The 18,506-nt window shown below is 36.1% G+C and overlaps 1 protein-coding gene across 1 annotated transcript in view; it reads left to right on the forward strand.

Moving 5' to 3' along the window:
• Positions 1-15,690, forward strand: part of TRDN (triadin) — a 212,082-nt gene extending 196,392 nt beyond the window's left edge. The window contains 5 exon segments of the mRNA XM_071742449.1: positions 3,675-3,701; positions 4,798-4,833; positions 5,044-5,088; positions 5,997-6,044; positions 13,960-15,690. Coding sequence (XP_071598550.1) covers positions 3,675-3,701; positions 4,798-4,833; positions 5,044-5,088; positions 5,997-6,044; positions 13,960-14,102 — 299 coding nt within the window. The 3' untranslated portion in view covers positions 14,103-15,690.
• Positions 15,691-18,506: the final 2,816 nt, after the last annotated feature.

An 18,506-nucleotide genomic window follows, 5' to 3' on the forward strand; every position in this document is an offset into this window, starting at 1 on the left:
AACATAAAATAAATTATGCTAGTGGCATAATTAATGCTCTGGTGATTTTGGATGAGTGTAGCTACATGATTTATCTTTATGCAAATATGTTGTTTATTAAAAATAACAAAATGGCATGTAGCATAACTGAATTAGACAACCTTTTCTTTAGTACTCTCACCGTTTGGAAATTACTTATTTCATTAATTCACTAAACACATTATTTGTCTTGTTTCAATATGGGTTTTTTTTTCCCTACTTTAATTAAAAACTAAATTTAATTAAAGAAGAGAAAGGAATGTTTCCATTTTAGAAGAGTTTTAAGAATGTTAAGGTCAATGAGATTTCTGAATAGATAAAGACTGGGATCCTTGTTTATTGTGGCAAGTCACTGCTTGTTATGTACTGCAAATCATGATCAAACAACAATCAGGACAGTGTTTACACTCATTTCTTGAATTTTGAAGATTCTGAAGTATGGGCCTTCACAGATGAATTAGCTGTAGCCTCTGTAACAAAGGACCTCTCTTTTACCTTTTGTACTGAACTTGGCTCATTGCAACCAAACCATGTGTTATTCTGATGCCAACTAATCTACAGAGTACCTAAAACCAAAGCCAAGTTCTCTGAGACACAGACTTCTTTCTGCTTTGGTTCAGAAGCAGACAACAAGACAAGGCAAACTTACTCATTCCATCTTCCTAAAATAATCTCCTATGTTAGGTGTCTAAAGTTGGACAAGATGAATACTTGCTTTTAAATACCTCTCAGAAGAGAATTTGATATTCTGAACCTCAGCTCAAAAGGGAAAGGGGGAACATAAAGCATCTGAAATGTGCCACCACATTTGCGGGACCCCCTGTAATACTGAACTGTAGTGTTCAGTTTTCAAGTGGATCTATTCACTGACATTTTATGTCTTCTGTACTGATTTATCTAAGATCCCACTGTTGGCATTCTTCTATTAAGAGAATTATCAGAGATTTAAGCGACTAATTCCTCATATTTTCTACAATAAGGATAATTTTAACTCAAAATCAGTCTACAATGCTTTTCCATCAGGAGTTATATTATGCTGGCATATTGTGAATTTAAGGAAGAGGCATGATATTTTTCCTTGACCTTTGCAGAGGGATATTTGTACCACATTCTTGAGCTTATATCCCGGTGTTTAGAATCACTTTAAAGGTTAACAGTGCCTTTAACAAAAAGGAAAAGAAATACAAAAAGTAATTCTGTTTACAATGCCACTGCCTATTTTGAACTAACCATCCTTGAATATATGTAATTCACAATTTTAAGCATCAGAGCTATCTTCTTTAAATTGCCTTTTTCCACTGGAAGTAGAACTCTTGGTTTGATCACTGATGCCTTTATTTGAGGTCTATGTAGCTTTGCTTCATATATTTTTCAGCCAGGTGTACAATATGATTGCCTTAGCATGAACATAGCTATCAAGTAATTCAGAGTGAAACTTAGCCATGAACACAAAATACTCACTGATTTTGGAGTTCAGTAGCAATGTAAAATTAATCCATACACTTTTCCTGAGCCAAATTTCCACACTGCACCCTGTGCAGTCTTATAGTAACAATAAATGGGGTTTGAATTGGTAGAGAGATTGTACCATTTATGAATGACAAGTTACAGAAATACAAGGTTGAGTTTGAAAAGTCCCCAAATTAACAGCGAAGACATTTTTATAGTCACCTGCTAAGTGGATTATGGTGCAATTACAAAAGCAATTATTAAGCTATCTTATTTTTCGCTATTTTTGTGTTAGCACACAGGAGGGCCTTTGGGAATATTTGATCCTATATCAAATTTTCATGTAATGGAACTCAGAATTGCATACTGACTACAGACTAAAATTGTGATATATCAGCTTGAACAGAGTACAAAACTCCATAAGCCCCAAAGACAGTCTGAGAGAGGTGAGGCTGTTCAACCTGGAGAAGAGAAGGCTCCAGAGAGACCTTACAGTGGCCTTCCAAGACATGAAGGGGACCTACAGGAAAGCTGGGGTTGGGCTTTTCACCAGAGAGGATAGTGACAGGACAAAGGGAAAGGGTTTTAAACTGAAAGAGGGTAGCTTTAGCTTAGATGTTAGGGAATAAATTTCATTTAGAAAAACCTACTACCGTGAGGGTAGTAGGATACAGGAATAGATTGCCTGGGGAGGTTGTTGGTGCCCCCGCCCTGGATATGTTCAAGACTAGGTTGGATGAAGCCTTGTGGTCTAGTGGGAGGTGTCCCTGCCTACGCAGGGGGATGAATCTTGATGATCTTCAAGGTCCCTTCCAACCCAAACCATTCTCTGATTATATGATTCTATGATTTTATGAAAATTGGTGGTTTTTCTAACTCGTGCAGGAAGCAATACCAAACCATGGTTTGCAGTCATGAGGAAGAACTCAGTAAAGGAGCAAGGGCATGAACCCTTTTCCTAGATTTGGTGCCTCAAACAAACCTTTTTATTTTTCTTGTGGAATGTAGAAAATGTATTAAGCCCTGGACCACAATGTAGTAATGTATCACCTGTCAGCAACTATGAGCATGTTCATAAGCAGAAATGTAAACATTAAAGGACTAAAGCACGCTAAACAGCAGCAAAATGAGACCTTGCTGAATGCCTTTGATGCCTAAGTCCTGGCTACTGACTTTTAACAGGCTCCTTATGAACAAAGACATGAATGGAAGTTTCATGGGTTGTGTTACTGAAAGCTATGCTTAATTTCTCAGTCTTCCTGTTGAAAAAGCCTTGACTGGAACATTTGCACCTTGGTGTGGGCTGTGGGCTCATGTTCATCTGAAGCCAAAACTTGTAATGGTGAAAATACAGAGATAATTCAATCAAAGGAGACCTTGTAGTGTTTTGTGAACATTTTTTTTTTTTTTAATCCAGCTCTAGGTTCAAAGAATAAAGGCTTTACCTGTCTGGTGGGGTTATTCTTTCCTTAAAACTGGGTTCCTAAATACAACCGGGACTAATGAAGTACTGATGTGTAAAAACTGCCTGGATTCCAAATCACAATTTAATTAATTCCTTTGATTTAAAAAGAGTAATGACGGTTTACACAAGGGAATTTCTGTCCCATTGCACTGATCAATTTTCATTAATTGTTATGCATATTATGATAGGATGGGAATATACGCTTCTTTTGTGCTAGGTGCTGTGCAAAGATGTAGTCAAAATTTTTTCAGCTCTCAAGAGCTTTTCCTTGTAAAAGGACATGACAATCTGATAATGTGGAAGAAACAGTCATACAGGAGTGAGCACCAGCTATTCAGGGTCAATGTCAGTCTTTTGTTGGGATGTGTGGATGACAAGAAAAGAGAAATAATAATTAAATTTAATACATTTTTTGGAAAAGAGCATTGTCAGCTATAACCTTGAATGTACATTTAAAAGAACTCTGTTTAAATATTTGCTTGCCAGAAAGCTCTGGCACAGTGTTTGCATTTGCAAAACCATTGCATGATGGATTAGAGTACTTCAAAGAGTAGGACTCGGCTTTCAGTTAAAATCTCTGCCTATTGTTGAGGCACATCTCTCTGCAAACCAATATCCTGCAGAAAAGCCACAGATGAAAGTGATCTATTTAATTGGTTAGTTTCCTTGAAAAGACAAGGTACTGAACCTCATATTCATTTCTTTCCCTGCTCCTCTTCATTTCTGATTATTTTTTCTGGAGAGCCAGCATATGAAATCTCAACAGCAGGTAAATATCACATTTCTCTGATATGTCTTATGGAAAGAATCCAAGAATATACCACTGTGGATAAATACATATTGTTCACCAACAATGAACAATGCTACTGTAAAGAAGCATTGGTAAACTGACAGCACTACAGCAATGCGGTGCTCTACCAAAGACTGCTCTGATCAATTTGATTATATTATTTCCATTGTTCATCTTCTGCAAAATATTTTTGTGAGCTAGACAGGGGCTATCAGCACTGAGCAACCAAGTGTTAATGAGACCATGCATGCATCAGAAGACTTTGAACAAAAGTGTTATTACAACTGGTTGGACACTATGAAGTGAAAATGAACAATTCAAAGGCAGCCTGCCAGTTTCCTGCTGTAGTCAGCAGGGAATACTGAAATGGGCTCAGATGCCTGAAGCAAAACACCTTACTCAATCTTAGAATGCCTTGTAGAAAGGAGTCACAGACCAAATGTCTGCATTTTGGAGGCTAGGGAAAAAGATGCCAAATAGAAAAAAAAGTACATGTTCTAGGTGAATGTACAGTTAAGAGAAAAATAAATAAAATAACTCAGAATCTACTGCTGCAAGACTTCAGAATGGTCACATTTTGGTGGGTTTAAGGTCCATCTATCTCCATATCCTAGGTGATTTTTTGTTTGTTTGTTTGTTTGTTTGTTTTTGTTTTGTTTATTAGTCTCAGATGATTGAGATTGCTCCAGAAAAGAGGTTAAGATACATACAATAGGCAAAGGGATCCTTCCTTGATGCAATTTATCCACCAGTCATTAGGCAATTCTGGCAGTAGTTAGGGAATTACAGAATTCTAATGCCTAAAGCCTTTGTCAAAAGTTCCCAAAATTCTCTGGAACAAGCAATAATCAGTTTCCAATGACCGTTCAGAAATCCCAGAGCAGCTATAGCCACTAAGGGTAGCAGCCACTGTTGTAACATTAGATAATGGCATTCATGTCATGAGACACATTCACTACAGTTACTATTCCAGGGAAATTACTAGGGTGATCAGTGTTGTGGAATATACTTATAGTAAGAGCCCCATATTTCTGATGCCTTTCACTTAATGTTGTTTCCTTGCCTATTTTCCTAGCTACGAAAAAACCAAAAACATCTAAGGAAAAAGAAGGTAGGAGCTTACTCTGTGTTTGCATGCATATGTAAAATATCACAATACAAAAAGTATAGCATTACACTTTAGCACTTATTGCTATTTGAATCAACCCCTAAAAGACCTGTGTTCATTTTCAAATAATTTTATTTGAAAACTCTTGGTAATGAACTTTTCAGAATTCAGTCAGTTAACCAACCTTGAACTGTGTTTTTTTTTTCTTGCTAGAAAAAACAATCGAGAAGAAACACCTGAAAAATGAAAAAAGCAAAGGTAATAAAAAGATGAAAATCTCTGAAAACAGCAATCGAAATGCAAACATTAGTTCGTTTGTTGTTTTGGGTTTTTTTCACTGGACTGGAAAAATGAGCTTTGTTAGTCTTTCTAAATATGGGCAAGTGAGCCAAATGAAATGGTGCAGAAATTCACAGTAATTATGTTCCTTTGCACATGAGTATCCAGGGCTACATCAGTGCATGCAATCTGGCCGCAGTGGTGCCCTGTCTGTGACCCTCCCTGGCTGGCGCAGCATCCATCAGTCTGTCTGCAGTCTCCTCCAGCACTGTATCCACAGACAAGGGTTTAGTAGTCCCCACTTTGTCTCCCGTTGTGCTCCCAAGTGAGGTGGTGTCAAGTTCATGTCAGCTGCTTGTGTGCTGCATTAGATCACCAGCTTCACACCGTAGAATAGCTACATAGATAATTCTAAGTGCTTTTTACACAAAAGATGTGTAAAAACTCACCTGGTAAACACAGCACTGCCTTGGTTGTCTCCTTTACAGTAATATGCACACAGAGAAACAGTTTCTTCTATATCCCTGAAGATAACTAATGGTAATAAGTTGCACTAACTTATTAATTTAGTGCTGTAAGACTCAAATGTCTTCTCTACATTGGTTAAAGACAGTGACTTGAATATAAACTTTCTACACTGAAGTTCTGAAAGCTCAAAAGATAACAATTAGCAAGTCTGCTAAATTAGTATCTAGAAGGAATTTGCTTCTATGGTTCTACTAGACATAAAATTCCTATGTTTAAATAATTTACTAGGAAAGTCATTTTTGAAAAACATATCTGGTTTATAGAGGGTCCAATAAACTGGCATGTTTCTTAGTGAAATTTGTATAAATATTTTCACCTGTAACTAAAGATTAATTTAACATCTCGGTTTTATTCTTTAGGAGTACCGCCAGTAAAAGAAGCTCCACGACATCACAATCTGACATCAGGTGCTTTATTTTCCTTTATTGTGAAGGAACTACTTTTTCCTTTTCAAAAGTTTCCTTTTTGTTGGTGGGGTTGTTTTTTTCAGACATCACATTTGTAATCTTTCCACATTTGTCATTCAAGTCTAAGCAATAAGACATAAGGCAAGCAGGTAAATCAAATCCATATTCTTCACGTAGAGAACAATTTGCTCAAATGGTATTGCTTTACCACCTTCCTGAACTGTTAAGAATATATTTAGCTAATTACTTTATAAACCAGTGGCCTGTAATTAATTTGGTAGTGCATTATTTAAAACAAACATATGCTCCTCATATGCTCCTCATATATTTGTTCCATAACAAAACCACATACAGAGAAATGTTCTAAATTTATTTTGTCTCACAATAATAAAAACAGTAGCAAAGTATAAAAGGAGTACACAACAATCTGACAGCAAGGAAAAGAAAATGGAAACAAAATGCCAAGATCAAGGAACCAGATTTTAGCATGCGTGAAAATAATTGCACACAATGTTCAAAAGACTTTGTTGTGCAAGGCCAGCTACCATCACTTACCTCTTTTCCCACCTTTCTTATTAAATTCAAGAATAGAGTTCTAAAGCCAGATATATACTCTGATTCCTTCTAATTATATTGTTGTTTATGGACAGATATAGAAGGTAATATCTGTGCTAGCATTTTTATTAATATACAATTCATCTAGCTTAAGCAGTGCTAATCATAATAAATAGCCATTAACTTAAACCAAAGATTTTGCCACAAGAGAAGAATTATGGAGCAAAATTCCAAACGGTGCAAACTAGGAATGTATTAAAAATCGTCTTCCAATGGACTTCCTCATGCACATCACAGGCCTGTAAAGTTTACATCATTTAAAAATTGTTACTGTGGCTTTTGTTAACAGAAATTTTTGTGACTGGTTATTTTAATTGTAAATATTGCATAATTGTGCATTGTGCAATTATTCTTGACTGGATATTTCCCAGATCATAAGCAGCTCTGTGCAAACAGTTCTTTATAACTGTCTCTGCAAGCAGAACTTACTTATTGTGTAAGTATTTTCAATATATCCTTTGTACACTAAAAAGAGTAAGCTTGTTTTCAGAGCATGGATGAAAGGCTTCCCGAAGAACTTCAAAGTGATTTCTCCTTGTGGATGTTTTTCTTTGGTATTTGCTAAAACTGGGAATTTAAAAGTTGAGACCAAATCCTAGGTCACATTCATTTCATTTGAAACTCTTTCTTTTTCCTGTGTTATTTGCAGATGAAGCCAGTGCATTTTCCCCAGTGTACTGAATGCTAATACTTTTTGATGATAAATGGAACTAGAAAAAGGTTTATACATCCTGAGCTAAACAAAAAATTTAAATAATAGATCTTCTTTCATCTTTCAAAAGCTGAATGGAGTAGATTCACATATTCTTAGATTTTGATCAGAGTTATTCAGCCTTTTCCTGGTATTAAAAAGCAATCAGATAAAGACAAAAAAGCAATTTAAAAATCTGTACATATCTTCAATTTTAGAATGTCCCACATTTAAACAGAATCTTAACCAGTACAGTATCTTTCAGAAAGCAATGGTGATATGTTCAGTAAACACTGCATTTCAATCCCCCATAGAGCTGCAAGTTACTTAAAAATCTTTCTCCTTCTTGCCTGTGTCTTATGTCAAAAATTGACACTTGTACCCAGACTAAAACTGACCCACACACAAAAAACTGAATTCTTAGAACTCTTGGGTTGTTTTTCTGTCTTATAACATATGTAACCATAAGCAGACAATCAGATTTTCAACTCTTGGAGTAAAATTCGAGGAGTGTACAATTTCAACTTTGTGGAATCTTTGAGGGCTATCTTCAATGTTTTTTATATGAACAAAAGTACACTTTTGTATAAGCCTTAGTTTATTTCAAAGCTTACAACAGAGTATGAAAATCTAAATTAATGAAAAGTTGATAATGTTTACTGCAATTACATTGTAACTGTCTCCATGACTGAAAACTGAAGAAATATTTTTTGTGTTGCATTTGTCACACAGATAGTTGAAAAGGTTGATGTTTGTACTGCACTGTTATCTAAGCCCACAGATGTTGCAGAAATAGAGAGACTATGTTTGAAAAAAAATGAAAAATATTGGGATTTATACTCATATAGATGTCTTTGTTAAATTAGAGAAATGAAATTATCACTAAACAGAATTGGAACAAAGTTCATATGAACATACTATGCTAAAAATTTTATGAAAAAACCCCCAAAAAATCTAACATTTCTCAGCTGAATTTAGCTTCTGGTTCTGCAGTGATAGAGAGTTATACAGTTTCTCAAATGTTTTCTAGCATAAAGAGGAAACATTTCAACATCCTATCAGCAAAAGATATTCAATGGCACAAACCAATCACCACAGGAAAATAGCAGCAACTCCAGTGGATTAATTCATTTTATGTCTGTTAGAACATGGTGATTGGCTTATTATTGTAATGTTGTTTTAGTGCTTTGCACAATCTGTGTTCATGTAAGATATTTTCCTATGGAAAGACTGTTTCCAAATCTGCAAAACCCAAAAGTTATGTTTAATATTATGTTTTATATGAGAGCCATCTGAGAGACTGTTAAGGATGTTTCCCCACTGCTGAAGAAACAGTCTTGTCAGTAGTCCAATGTGTAAGATCTTTTCTGTGGATCATTATTTTGAAAGAGAATGCGATATTTTTCCCTTTTTCCCCATGGTTCTGAAACATATGAAAACTGTGGAGAAAAATATGATCTTTTTCTTTATTATGAAGTTGTGGGTTTTGTTAATTTCATTAAGCACAACTATACTTGCCCTGTTTCATAAAACAAAAGCATTGAAGTACTTCAAAAATAACGCATAATATTCAAGAGATAAAACAAGAACTTCATAAATGTAGGACAGATACCTCTCATCTATAGACAGACGATGAACTGCAGATAGTATATTTTCTGCTATCCTTGACACCCTGTCTGCATATCTCTCTTATTCTGTCAGCAGTTTTTTCTAGAACTTAACCTGCATAAACTCCTCCTACTGAAGCTGACCCTTTCAGTGCAGCTAGACCAAAGAAGCTGAAACAATAACGTTGAGGAGAAAAGATTTCATGTCCTAGCTCAAAACAGAAATCTAGAACAAGGGACTAAGGGAAAAATAAAGAGCCAGGGGAGAGATTCTCAAAATAAAGAGGGATCTCTGGTGAAAAAGTGAGTTGGAGAATGAGCAGAAGTCAACAACAAGCAATGTAATTGGAATATTTTTTTTTCAATTTGTTAATAATTGAGTAGTTCCCCTGCTAAATCTGAAAATTACTTGCCTAACAAAATATTAGAGACACACCTATATTTACTATAAATGTAGAGATAAATTAGTTCAACTAAAAAACATATGAGAATCACAGTCTATAGAAAAAAAGTCTATGGAAAAAAACTATTACTTTTTAGCATGATAGTTTAGATCCAGTAATGAGAAACTCATTTGTCTAACTTTGCAAAATGAATCCAATTAATGATATTACTTATGCCTGTTGGACAACAACTTCATTGCCTTCGCCTTAACTGGGTCAAAACTCTTCACTGAAATTAAACTATGTGTCTCCAAGCATTTATAAATATATACTAAATTTGTGCCAACTCAAACGAGAAAAAAAATGTGTATATATCTCAGTATAAGTCTCTGGATTATTTTGCCATTAGTAAAATATCAATAACTAGTATCTTAATGCTTCTCATTGCTAAATTGGTTTTGCCCTTTAGCTTGACTATCATAACTTCTTAAATCACACCACAAGAAAAAAGTAAATATTATGTATTTCCATACCATATCACATAGAAGAAAAGTTCCATAGAAACTGTAATTCTTCAGCTGTTTCCTGAGTCACAGATTAGTTATCTTTGCTCCAGATAAGTGGCAATTTCTCCAAATGCCTTTTGAGCTTTAAGGAAGTCATTCCTCCAATGTCATATTCCTTCTCTTCTAATGGGGACATTGCTTAGACTAACTCTTATTTTTTTTACCAGCATGGATTTTGGTTTTCAGTATTTTTCAGTTGAAAAACAGGCATTCTGATACTGGACTGAGTTCATGTTTCCAGGTTATCATCAGTGCAGTGTGCAAAAAATAATTATGCAATGCAATTCTTAACCCATGAGACCACAACTGGCAGCAGATGCTGAAATATTTTGAAGAAGCCAGATTATTGAACTCCTACACCTTCTTTATGTTTTTTCCTTCTTCCTATAACTGTGCAAGTTCAGGGTGAGGAAGTCATTCTAATTTAGATTCATTTTTCATTGCAAGTAGCACACAGGCACAGATTCCATCCTCCTAATCATAAACACGTAAATAACTGTGTTATTTGCAAAAGATCTACGGTCAGTGAGAGAGGAACTTCCACAAGGGGTTATTCATCCCTTTGATATCTGAATTGCCTCCCAGCATAGCATCATCTGACTAGAGCTAAATCCAGAAGGCAGTGCCTACAGTGTCTGACGTTAAGCAGGGTGAATTTGGGTCTATCAGGGTTTGTCAGTAGCACTGTTCAAGCCCTGTCTCTTTCCCAAGTTATTACTGTCTTCAAGAAGTGCTCCTGCTGTCAGTAGAAAAGTTGACATTGAGGAACGTAAATGTGTACACATAATACTACACACATCCCCTCAAAAAAACTTTAGTTAATAAAGATTACTTTTTTGAATGATAACTGAAAAAAGGTGATTTTCTAAATAAAGTTCTTATCAGCATGTTTTGCAGCTGAGTTGTGTTAAATAAAGCAGCCTTAGAGCGGCAGCATGAAAGCAAAAGAGTGAAAAAGCACAGAGCAAAAAGCTTATTCTGAAACCATTACCTCCTGCATATACTTACTAGGTGTTTTGTTTTGTTTAACAAGATAGATTATGATATAGACCATTCAGTTTTCAAAAAGTTTGAATCTCATCAGCTATAAAGAAAGACAATATATGAGACACTTACCAAATATATGAGTAAAATAAAATAAAATTAAATAATAGAATAAATGACTTTTGCAAAGTACTACTTCAAAGATCTTAAAAATTGCTTAATTATGTAAAGTATAAAAAATCACCCCAGCAGGGCATGCAGATGAAATTTTCTTTTACAAATGTGTATATTTTTATTAAAATAATTAATATGAAGAAATTTACAAAGATAGGATGGGGAAAAACGTCCTTTTTTAACAGTTTGAGTATCTTCCAAATCCTGAAAATGCCCTCTTTCTGTCCCTGCATTTGGAGGCATAACACCTTGCATACTAGATCTTGTACTCTGGTAACAGTAAACACCAGATATCACATCCTGTACAATGTATATTAAATGTATTATAAAATAGCTCAATATTTTAGCAAGTATGTCTGCTTAATTTACTCCTGTGTAATCATTGCCTTGATTTCAGAATAAATCCATTAAGCATTGTGCTTCAGCTCATCTAACTCTCAAAAAAACCTGAAGAAAACGACAACTTTTAATTTCAAAATTAAACATTTCAGATTCATTCCATTTCAGATGGCATTCCAGTTAAAAACTAAAACATTTTTCTCAGAAGTATATGTAGATTTTCCAAATAATTTCAGAAAATTTTAATTTAAAATTTTGAAAACCAAAACATAAAGTTTGAAATTTTTTGTTAAGAGTTGCTTTTGGATGCTTGGATACTTAAAATCCTCTGCTATAGGTTTTTATTTCATTTTATTTTTATTTTATCCTTTCTCACAATGAAACAAAGAGTTTTAATTAATCTTTTTGTGGACTTTGATTTTTTTTTTTTAATTTATTTTTTAAGCAGAATCTATCTTTCTCTTTTGTCAGAAATCTTTTTTTCAGAGAAAAGTAACTACAGCTAAATTCCCCTATTGGCTTTGCTTATGCCTCAGAGGCTAGGATGTACCTGCTACAGGTGAATTCCTCTTACGTCTTTACTCACACCATAGAGTATGACACTGATAACTTGCTAGTTCAAAGCCTGATGTTACAGACACATTTTAAAGATAAGTTTTTTTAATAACAATTAAAGAAAACATTTTTTTCCTTGTTTTTTCTTTACAATATACATACATTTTTCTTTTGGGGTTCTTTATATGTAGCTATACAAGTCAGTTTGCATTGGGACTTTTTGAAAGTATTTAAAGACAAAGCTAAGTTTTTGCATTCTGATTGCATGTAAAATACAGAGGAGTAAATTATTTTTTTTACACTTAAGTAAACTATATCTTAGTATTTATTGGGGCTAGAAAATGCATGGTACCCTACTTACCTTCTTCATAAATAAAAGTTTTTGACTTTTCTATTTTCATTTTTATATATGTAAGAGGAATATGAGGAAATATTTCCTATTTAAACAGTGGAAAGGGAGTTTTCAGTTGGCAGCTTTCTTCCTCTAAGATATTTCTTTTGTATCAAACTGTCACTTTTTGGATTAAATTTTAGGACACTGTGTGTTTGATTTTTTTACATAAGAAGGTCTGATTAAGGAACATCTGACAGAACGCTTCAGAAGGGCACTTTTTAAATCATAGTGGGGTTTGTGGCATTATACAGCTTTAAGTCAGTTTTACTCACAAAAATTACCTTAGTTCAAGAATGAAATAATATATTTGTTGAAGCTATAATATAGCCTAGAAACTTTCTTGCCTTGCCCAAGTGCCTCAATAAAATGGCCAATGCTTGAGGAGACAGCACATCCACACCAAGCACTTAGTCACTGGCTTGTCAAGCCCCACGGGGGAACCTTGGTCTGCCACACTTGGGCTGTGAGCTCTATCCATGGATGCTACTTTGTCTCTATTTTCTGAAGAAATCTCAGCTTTCTCTCTTCAGAGGAACATCAGAAATGCTGAAAATTGGGGGGAAAAAAATAGTTTCCATTCTTAGATTTAGAGGAAAAGCAGCAAGTCATTTGCAGAAGGATCTGATTTCCAATCCCATTTTCCGGTGTGCCTTTTAGATTACAAAGACTTAACCTTTGCATGAGTCGGTATTTTGCATATACTGGTATTTCTGACACACTGCTCTCTGTTTCATCATTTACTGTGACTTGGCTGCCAATAAATAAAGCCCACACCTCAGTTTAAAACAGAGGGAGCCCTGGAGTCGATCTCAATTTAAAGCTGTCACAGGGAACAGCTAGGATTTTTAATATTACATGAACAGCAGTGGAAAGAAAAAGTCACCAGAAAATTAACTGCATGAAAACTAACTTGTTTCAGAAGCCAACATTCCTTCTCCAATCATTTTCCCAAACTCATAACAGACTGTAATCTCGAAGCTCAAAAATCAGCTTTTGGAACTAATAAGATCAATTTCATCTGTACTAAAGTATATGTGCTTGAAAGCTTTTAAAACACAGTGGAAAGAAGTGTGACTACACTGGTTAGTGCTCAAAAATCAAAAGAGAAAAAACCTCCCTGACTGTGAAAAGGTACTGCAATTTATGATTCCTTTATTCAGAATAAAAGATTATTCATTTGAAGCCTAATAAAACATTTCATTATCACTGTTAGATGTGAGTTCTTCTGGACTTCCTCAATGTACCTGAAAGTGGTAGTGAAATATAAAATCAGAAAGTATTTGTTTGAATTTCAGGTGTTTCCATTCAGCTTCTCCAATATGCAGATACTTTGGGAGAAGTAGGATTATAACATTGATAGGAATAATGGATTTACACATGAAATTGTCAGTATCTCATCGTGTGCTACAAAGATATGTCATTGAGTCTTTTAGTTAAAATCTTGTTGATATGTGGAACCTGGCTTGTGATCACATTTGAGATTTGTGTTGTTATAATTCACTTAATGGGAATTAAATTATACAGATATTTTCTCAAAGAGCATGGAACAGACTCATCATCCCATTTGGAAGACACAACCATTAACCATCTCTTCCTTGTTTTCCTAGCTCCTGTCCGCTATTTTCAATGTGTCTTCCTAAATGGACCTAATGGATTCGAGCTGCAATTTCCCACTAATCCTCCTTCAAACAAGGAAGAAACGACTCACCCGAAGACTTCCAAGAGAAAGACAAGGAAACCAGGGCAGTAGGGAGACTGAGTCCTGTGATCTCTCACATTTTGCACTTCAGTTTTTTCTGCTGAGGTCCACAGTGGTTACAGTGGTACTTGCCATTGCAGGAATGTGAGCCACCTGGACGCATGCACCTGGAAAAAGTTTCCATGGGGCAGAGGCAAAACAAAGAGTAACGAACTGTGTTTGACAAAGGTAGAAATGTAAACGTGCTCCATTTCTCATAGAAAGGCTGCAATGCTAACAAAACATTGACCTGACTGTGTGAGTGAGAGCATGTGTGTGTGTGTTTTCCTGCATTTTTTGCTCTTGTTTTTCTTTGCCTACCTGCTCAGCATTGAAGTGAGTCTGTTTTCCATTTAATATTACCTGAGGAGTGAAAGGTTGAATGTCACTCTTATATCAGCAATATTACAAGATTACCTACAACCCTAAATCATTTCTTCTTAGTGTCCAATCAAACTGCTGACAAGAAAAAGCCTCGCTAAGTCATGAAAATTCGCTGTGACTGGTGCTATTTTTATTTCTCATTGACCAGCATAGCCTGAAGCTGGCATGTACCTGGAGCACCTCAATATACTATCAGTAAGTTGTCTCTGCAAGTCATTGAAATTATTAATATTTCTGTTTCACTGAAGCAGTAAAAACACGGTCAGATTGCCCTGCCTGCTGGTGAATTACAAACTCCTCACTCTCTAAAGCCCAAAGTGAGCACAGGAAGTGAAACAGCAGAGCAAAGGTGATGAAAACCAATGTTTTACCAACATGAAGATCCCAAGAAACAAATGAAAGAAGCTTGGCAATTTAACTTTTCTTTTCTGGGTAAATCAAATTGACTTGCAGAGAAGACCATGTAAGCAGAGCATATACTAGCCAACCACTTGCTATTAGCATGTCAGATGAAAGGCTACGATATGGGGTAACACTCAAAAAACCAAAGCAGCAACAAATTTCCAAACATGCCAATATGAATACAACCTCAGATCCATGAACAAAACAAAACAAAATAAAACAAAACAAAATTAAACAATCTGGGTAAATGATTTTACTAGATGAAATGAAAGAACTTCCTCAAAGTGCACTACTCTTTGTAACTTTTTGATGAGTACTGGAAGTAAGTAAACCAGCCCTCAACCTTCATTTGTGCATTTCTGTAGAAATAATGCTTTTGTTGCCTTAAGAAAGAAATGGGAGGGTATTTGATCCATGTGAAGGCATGTAACTGAAAACTGACCTCTCAGTTGTCTCTATGTCTGGCAATGTAAATAATTATGCATTTTTACAAGCTGCTATTTGTTTGCATTTCCTTACTATATTTTTGAATTTAATCTGTGAAATGTGCAGCGGTTATCTGATTTGCATAGTTAGCTGGTGAAGCAACCTGGTGGTTTTTGTATAACCTGGCTACATATGGAGCATGATCACACCAGTAACTATACACTGTGTTTTTAATTTCTAGCATAGTTCAAGATAACATCAGCCCCTTCCCCAACCCCCTCTCCCTGCCGACTCACCTTAACCCAATAATTTACTCACTTGAGTTTGGGACAACTGAGTCTTTGGCACGCTAGTACAATTCAGAAAGCTTTGCTGTTAAACTGCTGGGTCAGGTTGGTTCCGTCCAATTACAGGTCATGGCCTTATGAGAACTGGATCCTTAGTCTTAATGAGCTCTCATATTGCACAGGTCCTGTGCCTCACCAAAAGTCATTGCAACAAGCAGTCTAGACAGGGGGTTCTGGAAAGAGGCAGGAACAGGTTCTGCTACAGGAGTAACTCTTCCCATATAGGAGCACAGTGCAGATAAAACACTGATGGTGAATGTCTCCACAGTCACCTGTGAAATCTGCTCTGGGGACAGAGCTACCAACAGAGAATATTTCATGGTAAAATGACAATCTTTAGCTGTCTTTCAGTGGTCCTTTTTATATTCCCAGTGACTTTTTCCCTTCCCAATTTGTGATTTTGTATATATTACTATGGATGTTATCACCCTAGGTTTTTACTGTGAAAGCTGTCTTAAAATGAAATTATCTTTCTGAAAATCGGTTAATTTAGTTCGATATTTTATCTAATTCAAATAATCAGGACAAAATTTTAATATACCGTAGGCTGTTATTTTCTTTAGGATCTTTTCTCAAACTATTTATTTTCATTATAATTAGTCTTAATCCTTTCTTAATCCATTCTTTCTTAAATCTTTCTTAATCAGTTGGGAGATGACAAGAAATGTTCCAGATCTCATTTACATCATGTGTCAATTAGATATCTCAAACTTTGGAAATACAAACAATTAATAACCCCAAATAAGTGATATAAACGCAATGATTTGTTGTTGCTTCTTAATCTCCATCACTGACTCAAAGAAGAGGAGAAACAGGTCCACTCTCAAAGTGGCAAGAATTTATTCTTTTTAAATTAACCTAGAAACTTAAAAAAAATTACTTGAATTGCATGATTTTACTCAAATTAATTTAAAATATTGCAAAGTCCTATGCTGATTGTTATCAATTTTGGAAAATAAAGAATATAAACCTTGTACCAGTGGTTGTGATACGTTTTCCTGTGGAGGACAAGGGTGTATAGGTATACAAAATTTCTTCTAAGAATATACAAACCATCTGAATATAAAGACACAGCATTTCTCACAAATAGACTGGAAATATCAATCATTAGGCATTGCAGTTGCTCCTCATGAGCTTTTAGCAATACTTCTCTTAGTGTTTTTTACACTGACATATGAAAAGTTAAATGATTGCTGCAGCCATTCAAGGTAGGATTTTGTCTGTATCAAAATCACATATGTCCACCAAAGTGGTTGTTTAAAATGCAACATAACCAATGCAGACAAATGTAATGTCCAATTGATTAATTTATAGCCTAGACAACAGGGAAAATGACAGCCAAGAGACTGTGAAAGTAGAAATGGTGAGATTTTCCATAGGAAACTATGGCTTGCCTATATCAGCAAAGTCTAAAACAGGTGAGGTGGTGCAGAAACCAGACTGTTGCCTGAAGACTGCACAGCTGCACCTGCACAGCTCTGCAATGGGGTTCAGGAGTCCTCTGCCCCATGGAGGTTGGTGAACCTCCCCACATGGGAGGCTTGTCACTTGGCTTTTTCTCAAAAATATGCACCTTTCTCTGACGTGCTAAAACCCTGCTGCAGTCAACAGGAACTGTAAATTTCCAGCACCTCTGAAAATCTGTATTTGAGCAAACCCAATGAGGTCAATTTTGCACTTCTCAGCCAAAAGTAAGTCCCCCCCCTCAGAGCTGCCTGCTCTCCCTAGCACAGACCACAGACCCTGTTCACAGACCTCAGTCCTCATTCAGTGTTTCACACTGATACCCACATCAGAGCTGGAGTTCAATTTTGTCTAATTTAAAACTTCCCAGTAAATGAGAGCCTGTCTCAATGGCTCATCCCTATTGCTCCAGGCACAGGAAAAATTTCTTGAGGGAGGTTGAAAAGTCTGCATAAGATATTTTGATGGTTACCTGTGTACTGTGTGCAGGCACTGAGGTTCCAGGCAGAGGACTGCAGGGTGGCTCTGAGGAGCAGTGGGGGCTGCCCTATGTTAGACACAGCTGGTTCCAGCCAGGTCCAACCAGCCAACTCCAGGGCACAGCTGAATCCTGCAGACAAAGTGGCAATTTCTCAGGGACAGTGTGTGTAAGGAAGAGCAGGCAATGTGACAGAGAAAGAGAAGGAGGGAACAAAAAGAGTGGGAAGCAGCAGAGGGAGCACCAAGGTCAGAAGAGGTGACTGAAGAGGTGGTGGTCCACAGCTGGGCAGAGATGGCCCTGCAGCCTGTAGAGGACCCATCCTGGACCAGGCAAAAAGTGTGAGGAGAGAACAGTGGAGAGGAACCACCATGTACCAATCATAACTGCTGGAGTCTGGAGTGAAGGAGTGAAGATGAATTTGAGAAAGTGAGGAGGAAAGGTATGGTTTTGTTGTTTTTCTGTTTCCTACTAGTCAAGTTAGCAATTAGAATTTTATGAGTTAATTTCCCCTGAGTTTGCTTTGTTGACAGCAGTGATTAGCAATCAACCTACCTATCTTCGCCTCAACCCATGAGCTTTTTTGTTCCTGTTTTCCTTCTTTCTCCCCCGGAGGATGCAAGTGAGAGAGTGGCTGGGTGGGGAGTTTTGCTGTTAGCTAAGGCTAACCCACCACACCTGGATGTAACACAGATCCCATACACCTCCTACTAAATGTCAAGGAATTTCTAATTATCTCGCATTTGGAGTGTCTACTTAGAACAAGACAGAACATATATAGCTTGTACATTGCCACAAAAATTTATCTTGTTGATCCCCAACGCTGCAAGGTTTTTTATACATAGCCATTTACTACTTACTGAGGTCTAGTTTAGATGCCAAGTTCCCTGCAGAAAAGCTCAATGACACTTTGAT

Source organism: Heliangelus exortis, chromosome 3 (genome assembly GCF_036169615.1).
Source record: "Heliangelus exortis chromosome 3, bHelExo1.hap1, whole genome shotgun sequence".
In the NCBI taxonomy this organism is placed as follows: domain Eukaryota; kingdom Metazoa; phylum Chordata; class Aves; order Apodiformes; family Trochilidae; genus Heliangelus; species Heliangelus exortis.